Genomic DNA, 13,552 nt, shown 5'->3' on the forward strand with positions numbered 1-13,552 from the left:
AGCATAGACGGGCAGCTTTGCAGAGGAAGCCCTGGGTGTGGAGCTTCGTCAGGGTCCGTGGCATCACTTACACATCTCTAGTCCCTAGTCCTTCCCTTCCTGTTTTAAGACAATTTGACTGTATGAATCAACACATCCAGCAAGCCTAGCAAGGGCACGTTCCCTGAGCCTTTCATCCACAGCAACTGTCGCCTACAATGATGACTAAGCCCTGGGAAGACAGAAGGGCTGCACAGTTCGCTAGCCCTGGAGAGGCCAAAGATGAGAAGCTATGCACCCACTATCCCACTGCCTTCTTCAAAAACGGCTTGCCTGAGGCTGAGAACAGTGGCGGAAGTAGAAGACAGTGGTAAAGACAGGACAGGAAGCAGCATCAGAGCCCAACAGCCCCAAACACACAGGCCCCTCCAGAAGGAGCAGCATCCACCAGTGGCCACTGATAATGTGGGAGGAAAAAAAAACACACACACACTAATTTTATAGACTGCCCAGCAGTCCAGGAAGGAACTCAGCTCCACTTCCCTTATCCTTGTTCCTGAATTTCGGGGTGCTCCTAACACCTTGGGACATCACAGCAAGGAAAGAGCTACCAGGCTTTGGCATGCACTGTGCTGGGGCAGGGGCAGACGCAACACACCAGTCAGGGTTGGTAAATCATGTTTATTACTCTGATCTCTGTTTTCCATCCATTTTGGCATGTCAACACAGTCTGAACGACAAGTTTACAATTTAATGGACCTACACATTTTGCTCTTGAAAACAGTGCTGCAATGATAAGGGAGTCCTCGCTGACAAATTACACCAACCCAATGTATCAAGACTGGTCTACTGGGTCACCGCAGGTGCCAGAGCAGCTCCCAGGGAGCAGCTTCCCCACCTCTGGAAGCTCAGGGGATAAAGATGCAAAACATCCCAGAAAAATGATCAAACAGCACCCGAATTCACTTAGAATTAAACGAGAGGGAGGAAACGGCGCCTCCTCTCACTTCTTTCTCACTTCTTTCTCCTCTTCGTTGAATACAGCTTCTCTTCAAGTGAGGTCGGGACAATGCCCTCACACTCCTTTACCTCTTGGGTCAGAGGGTGTTTTACAACATTCGGTCTAACCACATCAATGTCTCGAAACAGGTGCTCCAATATGTTGTCCACAGCAGTTGTCGGGGCATAAAAATCCACCAAGAAATACCTGCAACAACAACAAAAAAAACATTTATGAATCCCTGCACCAGAATGTGATTGTTCTTCAACTTCGGTCAATGGTGTGGTTTTGCTTTTCCCAGCAGGTACCAACCACTTACACATATGTTCATATGCCTTTGCCAACGAGAAACTGTCTGCTCTCTGCTGAAGAGCGCACAGGAGGTTATGCTCACCCTCCTTCCAGAGGCCTTTCTCATTACACTCCCGTGGAAACAGAGTCTAAAGCTACTTACAGCAGCAAAAAAGCATTGTGACGTCAGGTGCGGTAGGAAATAACGCTGTCTTACCAAATTATGGACACGATACTTTCTAGCTCATCAACAAGAAGGGATTTTTAAATCATCTATTAATTTTTGTGTGTGAAAATACTTATTGGGTGTTTTCTAATTTTCCAAAGGACTTTACCAGTAAGTGACGCAGTGTACCCAAGAGATATAGTAAAGACCACCAGCCACATTTCACAATAAGGAGAAAGATAGAAAAAGGAAAGAGACCTATTTAAGACTGCCCTATGGGTTCGAAAATTGACAAGAAACACAATGACGATGAATGGGTAGAATAAAAAGCATCACACTCGTTTACTCAGACCAGACTGACACCAACAGGCATTCAGACAACCACTGCTTCAAAGAACCATAATTTTCTTAATTTATTTTTATTTTATGTGTATGACTGTTTTGCCTGCATATAAGTACACCCATGTCGTGTAATGCCTGTGGAGATTAGAAAAGGGTGTCAGATCCCCTAGAACTGGATATGGATGGTTGTTAACCACCATGTGAGTGTTGGGAGCCAAACCTGGGTCTTCTGCAAGAGCACCCAATGCTCTTAACTGCTAAGCCAACTCTCCGGCCCTAACAATGCTACAAAGAAAGAAGCGTCCCTTGTCCCCAAAGTTAGCCACGTAAAATAGTGCACACCTGTAATCCCAGAATTTAAGAGACAGAGGCAGAGGGATCACTCTAAGTTTAAGGCCAGTTGGTCTACATAGCAAATTCCAAGCCTGTCAGGGCTTTGCAGAGATTTTGACTCAAAAATTCGGACTACAACAGAGTTACAGACCATGTCAGCAGAGTATTCCAACATCTTTGCAATGTTCTAGTTCTTTTAAAAAGAAAAGACTTTCCAATGTCACCTTTTCTGGCCACGCCTTCTCAGAACCCTCACAACATATTCCCCTCTGAGGTCTTGGTCCTCAGTATTTCTCCAGCTCAAAATATTCTGTGCCCAAGATCCACAGTGCTCGCCCCTACTTCCCTCCCGTCTCTGTCCAAATGCCATCTTCCTAGAGGCCTTCTATGAGCACTTCCATTCAGCAGCTCCCCTCACCCAGGCCTCACCACCTCCCTTACTTGCACCTCTCTTCCCTTCATCCAGCACAAAATCACCTCTAGCATAGTGGGTATCTGTTTACTGTCCGCTTCATTCCATCAAAAACTGATGCTGGCATGGGATGCAGAATTCTCATGGAAAGTAGAAAGACATTGAAAATAGACAAGTTCGGCAAGGAAAGAATTTATCAGAAAAGGACGATATTTTGCCTAATTCCATATGATGAAGTCTCAAAATTTATTTCTTTAAAGACTCAGAGATCTTTGTGGAAGAGGGGGCAGGAAGATTCTAAGAGCCAGAGGTGGTGGGTGACTACAAGGAAACAGTTTTCTAGACAGCAGAATGGAACTACATATGATCTCACAACAATGGTGTCAACATACACAATTCCAGGTGTGCAGTTTCCTACATGCTGCCTCCTCTCAATTTCACAATCCAGCGTCAAGAAGACCAGAGACTCAAAGGTTCCTTCACTAGCCTGAGCTCACTCCAGCACCATATGGCCACAGCCAGGACTCAAGTAGAGCAGGTGTTTGACTCCAGTACACAAGAAGACATTAGCAGTTCTGAGACCAGATAAGTTACAAAATCACAGGCTGTATATGATAGGCAGGAAAATAAATACATTCCAAGCCCTTCATGTGAGGAAATGACACAGGTCACAGAGCAGCAGTGAAGCTGGGGCTCCAGATGCCACAGCTCCTGGGCAGGCCTCATCTCTGTCACCACAGCTCCTGGGCCCTCATCTCCTGTCACCACAGCTCCTGGGCCCTCATCTCCTGTCACCACAGCTCCTGGGCAGGCTTCATCTCTGTCACCACAGCTCCTGGGCAGGCCTCATCTCTGTCACCACAGCTCCTGGGCAGGCCTCATCTCTTGTCACCACAGCTCCTGGGCAGGCCTCATCTCTTGTCACCTAGCACTAGCACTCTCCAGGCTTCTCAAGGGTAACTGTAAAGCCCATATAAAGGCTTGAATGTCCTAAGATCGGGCTGTGGCTTGGCTTCCCAGACTCCTACTGCTACCAAACCCTGTGATCTTTACCCTCTCAACTCACCTCCACCTGCCTTCCAGTCCTCTGGCAACCAAACCCAAACAAAAGCTCTGGCCAAACTGCAAGTGGGTTTGTGCCCATAACCACACCATGTGGCTGCCACTTCAAGCTTATCACACTGCTGATCTGTGCCTGGGGCTGATGTGGGCAAACACTGCTTCTACTCCCCTGGCTCCTTATTACACCATGGAAATTTCCACAAAAAGGAAACACCAGAGAAAGAGGGAAGTAGCTCTGGGATGGGCAAATATACTGTATTCACCTCTCCTGAAAACTGAACCTTGACCCTCCCTATCTCCCCTTCCCTGGGAACCATGCTACCCCTCCCTACTATGAAAGAACCAAGCAGAAGTCCAGGACACACTCAGTACGTGTGCTTCAGAGGTCAGTCCACGCGTTCTTGTCACACAAAACGGAGCCTGACCGTCTCCTGGTTGCTTCCAGTCAGTATTCTTTTTTTCTTAACTATTTATCTGAGCAGACTTAGCTGGTCAGTGAGGATGTACCACAGGTAAGCTTTAGGATGCTGATGTAACAAGGCACACAGGGCTTTGGCCTTCTGGTACAGTCCTTTGCCCAGTCCATGTGAGGAAACCAGTCACCAGAGCTCTGAAGTAGAAGTCCAGACTTCCATGACTTTGACGAGACTCCCATTCCTGCCACGCTACAGCAGCGCACACCCAGTTGTGGGCTACACATGACCAGAGCAATGAACGAGCCTTTTCACTGAAAAGGGGGAGGAAAGAGAGAAATGACCCCCGTACAGCTGGGTGCCACCTACATGGACTTGGGAGTTGGGACCGTTTCTGAGGCCTGTATGCTTCCCTTACCCCTGATAGCCCAAGTCTATAAAGACAAAAAGGAGACTCAGACTGAAAAGAACAGCTTGGCCCTCCTCTGATACCAACTCCCTACATGCTGCTGGAGGCTGCCACAACTGGACCGCAGGGGAGCAGGGTTCAAGGCAGGCTAAAAGAAGGGCTCGGAGTTCCCCACTTGCATTCTGCCCTAGAAGAGAGGAACAAAGATACCTAGGGCTACAGTGGGACAGTGTCCTTGCTCTCACGAACTCAGGCAGAAGCAAAACATGAAACGAAGACGTCCTACCACTGGGAGTCTCCTGTCTCTCCTCACCATAGCGCCTCACTCAAGGTGGACCGGTTGGGAACTGTGACTAGTCTACAGCTGCCCACACAGGCCTAAAGCTCATATTCTGATAAGGAAATCATAATGAAGTACTCTAAATAAGTCACTGATTAGAATACAAATAGAAAATGGAAAACTTAATCAGTGATTGAACCAGTAAGTAGACCGGTCACTTTGGAAAACACTAAGCACACTGGTGTACACTCTAATCCACCACACACGTCCAGCACTTCCACTCACAGGCCGCACATGCAAGGGAAGCAGCACCGCACAACAGGCACGATGACGGCCTTGCACAGGGCCCCACAGTACGCATGTTTCCAGGTATGCCTCCCATGTGTGGTTCTAATTACAGAACCTTTTCATCTGCAAGGCTGACAGCAGCTTTCCCCAGCATCCCTTCTCTGTAGAACTGTACCCCAATACTGCAGATGTGGAAGCAGCAAGATGCCTGACACCAAACAAGGAGATGGGGGGGTGGTGTCAAGACAGGCTCACTACACTAAAGCACAGCTCATTAAAGATGCAAGGCTCAAAAGCTGGAGAGCAGTGAACCGCTTCCCAGATAAGACCTGCCCAAATGGTGTAAGGGTACCAATCACCCTCCTCTGGCTTTAAGACACGTTCACACTACAAAACTCACCACTACAAGAACCACACAGAACTCGGACCCAGAGAAATGTCTTCACAGATCAGAGCATGCCCAATGCTGATAAACAATTCTCCCACGGAACCTGCATCTCTCGGTGTCCTGCCACTCCTTCAATGCCCTCACCACCATGGTCAGTGTCTGACACAAGGCTGCATCACTGACCAGAGCTGAGCCCCCAGCCCCACATTCGAAGTATTAATGGAGGAAATGTGTTTCCTTGTGGTGTTTTTAAATATAAAGGTTGCATTCGTCCCAATTCCACTTTTGTCTGAACCCCGTATTCACAAGCTTCCCACAAAAAGAGTCTGTTTGAAGTGGAGTTATTTTCTTTGTCTCTGTCCCTCTCAGACACCCTCCCCTTCCCACTGGCAGATAGTGGAAATTTCCACTGAAGCGCTCGTTGGCTCCCTGTGGGTGGGAATGGGGGAGGGGTGGGAGGGCTCTGCAGCATCTCCTGAAGCATCTTAGAGTCTATTAGAAGAAGGAGCGGGATCTGTGAACGCTGCACGGTTCCTAGGCTGTCTTGGTTAAACCTTTCTGATCTCAGGCTTCACAGAGGCAGTGAATTATTCACCTTAGAGCTGAGGGACCTTCTACATGGACAAGCCCCAGTCCTTTTTCTATCTGTTGGGTCTCATGCATTTTAAAAACCAATAATCCTATTGCAGAGTCCTACAAATCTTGGGCCTCTGTCACTTAAAAGAGACCTCCAAGGACACAGAAGCCTTACCCCAAAACGGGGCTGCAGAGCACCTACACACAAAAATGGGGTCAGGATGCTGGCCTTGACTTAATGCTGGCAGGAAAACACAAGAACATGGAAATGTTAGCTAAAAGGAAAACTACAGAGGAAAATCAATCTCTTCTAGAGTGGGTGCCAGAGCTCTCAAGAGTAAGTAAGTTGCAGACACATTTGGGGAGCAAGTCAGTAAAATTCCACTGATTCACCACAAAGCCAGTTATTTTTAATCATTCTGCTTACCCGTAAATAGAAGGGTATTTTGTATGTAGGCCAGGAGAACTTTGCCATTAGCACCTCTCCAAATTTAAGGCAAGAACCCCTTTCACAACTGAGTTCTCACAGACATCGAGGTCAGACCACTATCCCAACAGTCTGATGAAACGTGGCCTGAGAGTCAAAGCCACCTGAGGCATCTTTCACACAGCACACACAAGCTCGGCACTGAAAGATAGTTCTGCTCTAGCAATCACTCTCCACCCAGCCCCATCTAGTGGAAAGAGCTTCAAAGGGTACTACAGTACAGTTGGAAGTGAGTGGCTGTGGTGTTCTGCCTGGGACAGCACTAGGACTCAGGAAGATGCTGGAACATTTCAGCAGGGGTCTAAGGAGTGCCTGCTCCCACTGCTCCCTCTGCAGTGAGAACCGCTTCCCTTTTAAACAGCAAGGCGTGCAGGTAGTTGCCTTCCCCCCTGAACTGACGGGCTTCAGGGTGACCATGTGAAGGTACAAGGAGAGATAGTTTAGAGGCCTGAAAGAGACCAAAGCAAACTGAGGGCTAGGATTGATTCACAGTCCTTCAAAGACCCCCAGCTCTGAGTTGTACTCTCATTGTGTCTACACAATGCCCAATGCTAACAGGTTTGAAGCCAGCCATCTCCATCTGAAAAACTGATCCAGGAGACCCAAAGTTTCCAACCATTCCTACCTGGCCCAAGCAGCAGAGGGATCTGGCCATTTCTGCTTTGCCCCCAAGTTTACAACCTGGCAGGGCAACTGATCTGGGACATAGTTGCCTTCAGGAAAATAGAAAAATAGTAGACATAAAAGTCACAGGTATCTGAGACAGTGTCTTCATCCCTGCTCAGAGTGATCAGACCAGGCCCCACTCTGCAGCCAGATGGAACACAATAACCTTTTTTTTTTCAAGTTGAAAATGGTCCCTGAACATGAGTGACCCACCAGATTCTATTGGCCTTCTGAGGTTATAAGTAAGCCAATTTCTGTGGATCAGCCTGAGGATTAACCATCAAGATGTTATGGTGAGAAAACAAGTTCCCAGTTATAAACACAGATTTACAGACAAATTTCTGGAACAGAACCTACTTTTAAAATGGGGACTGGCCAAATCAGTATTTAGAATAACATTTTTATTTAGGGCATGAACTGGTTATAGATCTGAGATACTACTAAATAATAAATACCAGGGGCCGCTTATAAAGTGTGTCCTCCTCCTCTGGGAAGACTTTCCACCTAGCCCCAGAGCAGCACTATCTTTCCACCCAAGCACTTTCCTACCTACCCCCTTCCTTCAGCCTCTTTGGCATGTGTGCAGCACGGGGCTGATTTGGGGAGGAGGTGGGAGGGAGAAGGGCAGTGGCAAGCCCCCAGCATGCTGGAAATCCCTAGGTGGCAGGAGCCTTGGTTGTCAGCCCTGTCCCTGGCACTACTCCTACTGTGCAGAGCACCTCTGTCCACACTCCCTTGCCACCGTCTCCATTAGACACCAGGAACCATGACAACCACAATCATCATCTGACACCTGTGAATGCCACTGAGCCCTACCACATCTCCTGGAATACATGATATCAGGGCACCACATGGAATGTGGGTTCTCAGAGGACATCTAGACCCATTCATTAGCCAGTTAAAACACGCATTAACTCCTGCACACAGCATGAAGATCTGAATCAGAGCCTTGCCCAAAGTGCAAGTACATGCCAGAGCCTCCAGGGCTGTTGAAAATGAACCAAAATTTTAAATGCTAAATGTCTAACTGGCAAGTCTATCCTCCCTGGCATATATTCCACCTAGCAACATGTCTGCTACACCTTCCTGGTTATGCAGAGACAAAGAATCTGTCAAATGAAGACAGTACCTGCTACAAAGAGGGTAGAGCTAGTGGAGAGAAGGGGGCTGGCTGAAGCGCCCCAATGCAGACATCTAGAAATATCACCCAATTCTGAACCTTAGCACAAACAGTTCCAAATACACTCACCCTCATATGCCCATTTACCAAAAACCACTATGAAAAATATTCATGGGTGTTATAAAATCAAAGTACCATATTTGGGCCACTTAAGACTATTCAAGGGGTAGAAAGCTTGCACACAGACCTGATGACCTGGGATCAATCCCTAGATCCCACAAGGTGGCAGGAGGGAACCAACACCCAAGAGTTGTCCTCTAACCTCCACACACACAGTAGCATGTGCATGCCTACACTTCCAAACACGTATGTACCCAAGACTAATTAAAAAGTGTGATGTTAGCCAGGCATGCCTTTAATCCCCACACTCAGGAGGCAGAGGTAGGTGGATCTCTGTGAGTTCAAGGCCAACCTGGTCTATATAGCAAGTTCCAGGTCAGCTAGGGCTACAGGGAGACTGTGTCAAAAAGACCAAAACAAAAACCCCCAAAAACATAGCAACTGGAGAGATAGCTCAATGGTTAAGGGTGCTTGCTATTCTTTCAGAGGACCAGCATTTCAGTTCCCAGCACCCACATTGGGTGGCTCACAACAAACTAACTCCAGTTGCAGGGTATCCAACATCCTCTTCTGGCCTCTGTAATTTATAAGCACTTAAGCACTTCTTACTGAAGAGCTCCTCACCAATTATATAGCAATGTAAGTCTTTAGAAGGGATGAGGTCATGTAAGGCTTCTTCTCACATCTACCTGGATATCACATACCCCATTTTTGGTTTTTGTTCGAGCATCTCTGCAAATTAGTTTTTTAGATACTGCATTTTGAAAATAGTACATTAAACAAATATACACTGACTTACCTTAGTAAAAAAGTCTAAATCCTGAACTCCTTCCCCCCATGTACTAGGAATCCCATTTCTGTGTTTGTACATAATATAAACTTGCCATACACTACAAAAAGATTGCTGTTCCTTTGCTGGGGGTACTGAAACAGAGAAACCAGAAATAAAATCTTGCAATGCCAACAACCAAAGTGACCAGAACATAGTCCTTGGTGGGCACATGCACCTGGTTGGGCAGCACCCCACCATACGTATCTCCAGCATTCCACATGGAGCCAGTGAGCTTAGATAGGAGCCCTCAAAGTATACTCCTTGGGCAGGCAGTGTCTGCAGCACCCAGACAGCTGAGGAGGCACACATTCCAGTTAAAACACCAGGGCCAGGAGTACTCCTGTTGAAAGGAAAGGGCAGCACTTTTGAGACGCTCTTACTGGACTGGCTGAAACGTACTGCATGGAGGAGGAAACTGACTTTTCTCCTCATTCAGTGCCTTCCACACAACAGCTAGTAATTCCTGGCCAGATTTTATGTGCTCCTTTTAAACAAAAAGGCCAAAGACTCCACAGTCCTGCTGCTAAAGTCACACCAATTTGTGACTAAGACAAAAAAAGGAGGAAAGAATGTGCACATCACCACCACCACCACCACCACCACCACCACCACCACCACCTCCCTCCGCTGCCACTCCCCAACTCCACAATCTCCATCCCTCATTGTTATGATTGTGGAAGAAGCCCAGCCACTGTGCATTTCCTGTTTCCTAGCAACACTCAGGCACTCTGGTGAGATGCTCTCAAGGAGCTAAACACTAGCACAAAACAAGGTGAGGCAGTGAGGAGGTCTGCGGAGTGTGCCACATCGCAGTTGCAGGCTTCAACGTGTGATGCCTCAGTGCAGGGCCCACACCATGAGACCCACACGAATAGAGCAGCATCCTGGCCCCAGTGCACGGCTGGAGATCCTTCTCCTCTTCTTCCCCAGGACAAGCAGAATAAGAGAACTACAACTTGAGGACACCGCCAAAGGACGCTGGACCCAGAGACCCAAAGAGATGTGCCCAAGGCACAAAGAGTGCCAAGTTCTCTACCCCTGGAGAAAGGAATGCCAGGACAGAAACCTGCTCAAGCTCTTCTCTCGTGAGTAGGCTCTGGTCAGAAGACGTCTTGTCTGCAACCTACGTATTTACAATGGATGCTCTTGTGTATTTGGACAACACATTATTCATAGAGGTGCTCTGAAAGCAAAAGTTCAAGACACATCAGGGGAAAATAGTATTCAGGTTGACAAGAAATGCTTCCCCAAGTCGGAGCCTATAAACTTGATGCTTCCAGCACGGCTTCTCTCCATTCTGACTAGTCTACTGAGGACCAACATAACTGCATCTCACTGGCCACACGCACTGCTTTGGTAAGTAATATCTGAAGGCCACCCAACCATGACCTGACTGTGACCTTATGACACTTTCTAGGATTAATCAGTATTCTTCACTGAGCTCGCCAAGAACATTTAATGAAGGAACTTACCCCCCTCTCCTGTGCTGTTGGTTGTGGCTGAAGATCCTATAAGGAAGTGCACGCTCGCCCAGGTTTTCCAGGTTCCTCACTATGGCTCCTCGGTCCAGCAGGGCCTCTACTGTACGTTTCAAAGCAGCAGCAGTCTCTGGCTGTTTTTTTATTTTCATTTTTTTAAAGGAAAGAAACAAAAAAACAACAGCATCAATAAGAATTAGAATCATTAAGTCTTTACTGGTAGAGAGCTCTGGGTAAAAAACAATTGAAACTGGTTTTTGTTAACTTAAATGACAGAGGGCAAAAGGCACTTTTTCTGAGGATATGAGATAGCTCACAGACACGAAGAAAAAGAGCTCAGGGGCCAGACCAGCTCCAGGGATCTGGGAAGCAGGAACTAACAAGTGGCTTCCTCCAAGAGCTTCAGCCAGGCTCAATCAGGGCCAAATGGTCAGTTCAGTTCTTTACTATGACTAAAACTGAAACTCCAAAACATCAGCCTATTGGCAGGATACAAAGTAGTATACTAACCACAACCAGTGACTAGAGTGCAGAGATGACTTCCCACAGGACAGGTCAGTAGGCTGATGAACATGGTCAACCTCAACTTACCATAGGGCTCAGAGCTATTCCATCATCTCACCATTCCATCTGCCTGCTCCTAACCTAAACCACATCTAGGAACAGATGTTCTTGTGTGGTGCTGAGGAATTCGTGGGCTAATGAATGGTGGTGACTGCTTGGATTTTACCCTTGAACAACAGTTAACCAGTGCCAACCCTGCTATACTCCAAGTTGAAAAATCCAAAAATATGCTTCATTGTCCAAGCACCTAATAGCCTTCTGTTAATCAGAAGCTCCACAGGTTAACACAGTCAACTACCACATACTTGATGTTCCATGTACTGCATGTAACAAAGAACACTAGAACCATGGGGGGGGGGAGGCACTGTGCTACGACAGAGCTTAGGGGGAAGAACCTCCCTGGGGCTTGGAGCACATTCCAGCAGCATCTGAGCTAGCTGGTCAGCAACAGGAAACCACCACAGCAGGACAGGGCATCACTGCAATCACTGTTACTCAGTCAGGATTTAATACCTCGCCTTTGTTTGCAATTCTCCTCACACACTCAACTGCAAATAGTGTGATATATGATTTTGGTTTCTGTTTGAGACATGGTCTCACTCTATAGCCTAGGCTAGCCTACAGCTCACTGTGTAGCCCAGGCTAGCCTCAAATCCATGGCAACCCTCTTGTCTCAGCCTCCCAAATGCTGGGATTACATACATAAGACACCATGCCTAGCTTCATGTACAGTTTTAAGTGTGCAAGTTTGTTAACTTTTAATCTTTTATAATTTATTTGTGTGTACTTTATAATAAATTATAAAACTATTATCTATTTTATGTATTCATGGCACACTTTTTTCTCATTGCCAGTGTGGCTCAATCAGTGAGTTCCAGGTTCAGTGAGACCCCGTCTCATAAAATAAGTAGACAGCAACAGAAGGAGACATCAATCTCTGGCTTCCACACACATGCATGTGCAAACATGTATACATATACACACATACATGTGCAAACATGTATACATATACACAGATTCATCTGTACTTCTCTCACAAATAAAATGCTCTCTCAGTAAGATTGTTTAAGCTAAGAATTCATGGAAGAATCATAAACACCATCATTAGCCAATGATCAATATTTAACCTCAGAAGAGAAACCTGCAAAACTTAGACTCTAGGGCAAGGAGTTTTGAACTAGAGGCTCTCAGAACACCCACCTGACACAACACCAACCTCCCAAACTAGCAAGAAACTAAAATTACATACACCTCACAACATTCAATGGCACACGGCATCTACCGACACCTTTGCTCTACATCATGTCTGTCAGTGAGGTATGCTTCTTACAGACAATGGGCAGGTGGATATATATTTTTTGTCATGTTAGTCTGCACCTTTTAATTAGTGAGTTGAAACTATTTCCATTTAAAGTCATTATTGAGAGTGGTCCGGTATTTCCTGCGGTTTTGTGAGCTGCTATTCTGGTTGAACTACTGGCATTTGTCTTTTTCCTCCCATCACTAGGAGAGTTTGGCTGGTTTACTGTGTTTGATATGATGCATTCCTTCCCATCATGTACAGGCACTTTTGTTCCCTAGTGCTATTTAGCTGGAAGCTGACTGCATTAAAAAATATAATGATTAGACCATAGTCCTGACAAATACACTAGGTTATAAATGTTTAAATTCTCTAAGATTCATAGTTCATACTTATCAAATTATCATTCTGCAAAGCTTAAAAATTTTTTAAGTATATAGTAACAGGGCAAAACACTACAAATCTTTATTGAGCCTCTTTAAAGGAGCTGTAGAAGAGATGTGTTACATCCTTACAACAGCAGTGGAGAGAGCACGACCTGCATTTCAGACAGGTGTGCCAAATTATCTGGATTTCAGAAACCTAAGTCAAGCCTTCTGAAATTGTCGTTTTAGAGGAATCAAGAACAGTCAAGTTGGGCATGTGGCACACACCTTTAACCTCAGCACTCAGGAGGCAGATGCAGGTGGATCTCTGAGAGTTTGAGGCTAGACTGATCTACCTAGCAAGTTCCAGGCCAGCCAGGTCTGCATAGTGAAATTCTGTCTCAGAGAGGCAATGTTTATTAGCTTAAAAGGTGCATACTTAAAGTCTATAATCACTTTAGTAATTTACTCTAAACAAACTATTATATGCACGTACAAAAATCTGATTATAAAAGTGATCATCGAGCTAGGCGTGGTGGCACACGCCTGTAATCCCAGCACTGGGAGGCAGAGGCAGGCGGATCTTTGAGTTTGAGGCCACCCTGATCTACAAAGTGAGTTCCAGGCCAGCTGGGGCTACAGGGAGATCCTGTCTCAAAAAGACAACAACAACAACAACAA

The 13,552-nt window shown here is 46.3% G+C and overlaps 1 protein-coding gene across 1 annotated transcript in view; it reads right to left on the reverse strand.

The window, feature by feature from the left end:
- Positions 1-640: 640 nt before the first annotated feature.
- Mrps6 (mitochondrial ribosomal protein S6) overlaps positions 641-13,552 on the reverse strand; it is a 53,083-nt gene continuing 40,171 nt past the window's right edge. Inside the window, exons 2-3 of the mRNA XM_008835936.2 lie at positions 10,637-10,776; positions 641-1,186 (exon numbers count right to left, since the gene is read on the reverse strand). Coding sequence (XP_008834158.1) covers positions 994-1,186; positions 10,637-10,776 — 333 coding nt within the window. The 3' untranslated portion in view covers positions 641-993. The remainder of the gene's footprint in view (positions 1,187-10,636; positions 10,777-13,552) is intronic.

Source organism: Nannospalax galili, unplaced genomic scaffold (genome assembly GCF_000622305.1).
Source record: "Nannospalax galili isolate Female #2095 unplaced genomic scaffold, S.galili_v1.0 scaffold136, whole genome shotgun sequence".
NCBI classification, from domain to species: Eukaryota; Metazoa; Chordata; class Mammalia; order Rodentia; family Spalacidae; genus Nannospalax; species Nannospalax galili.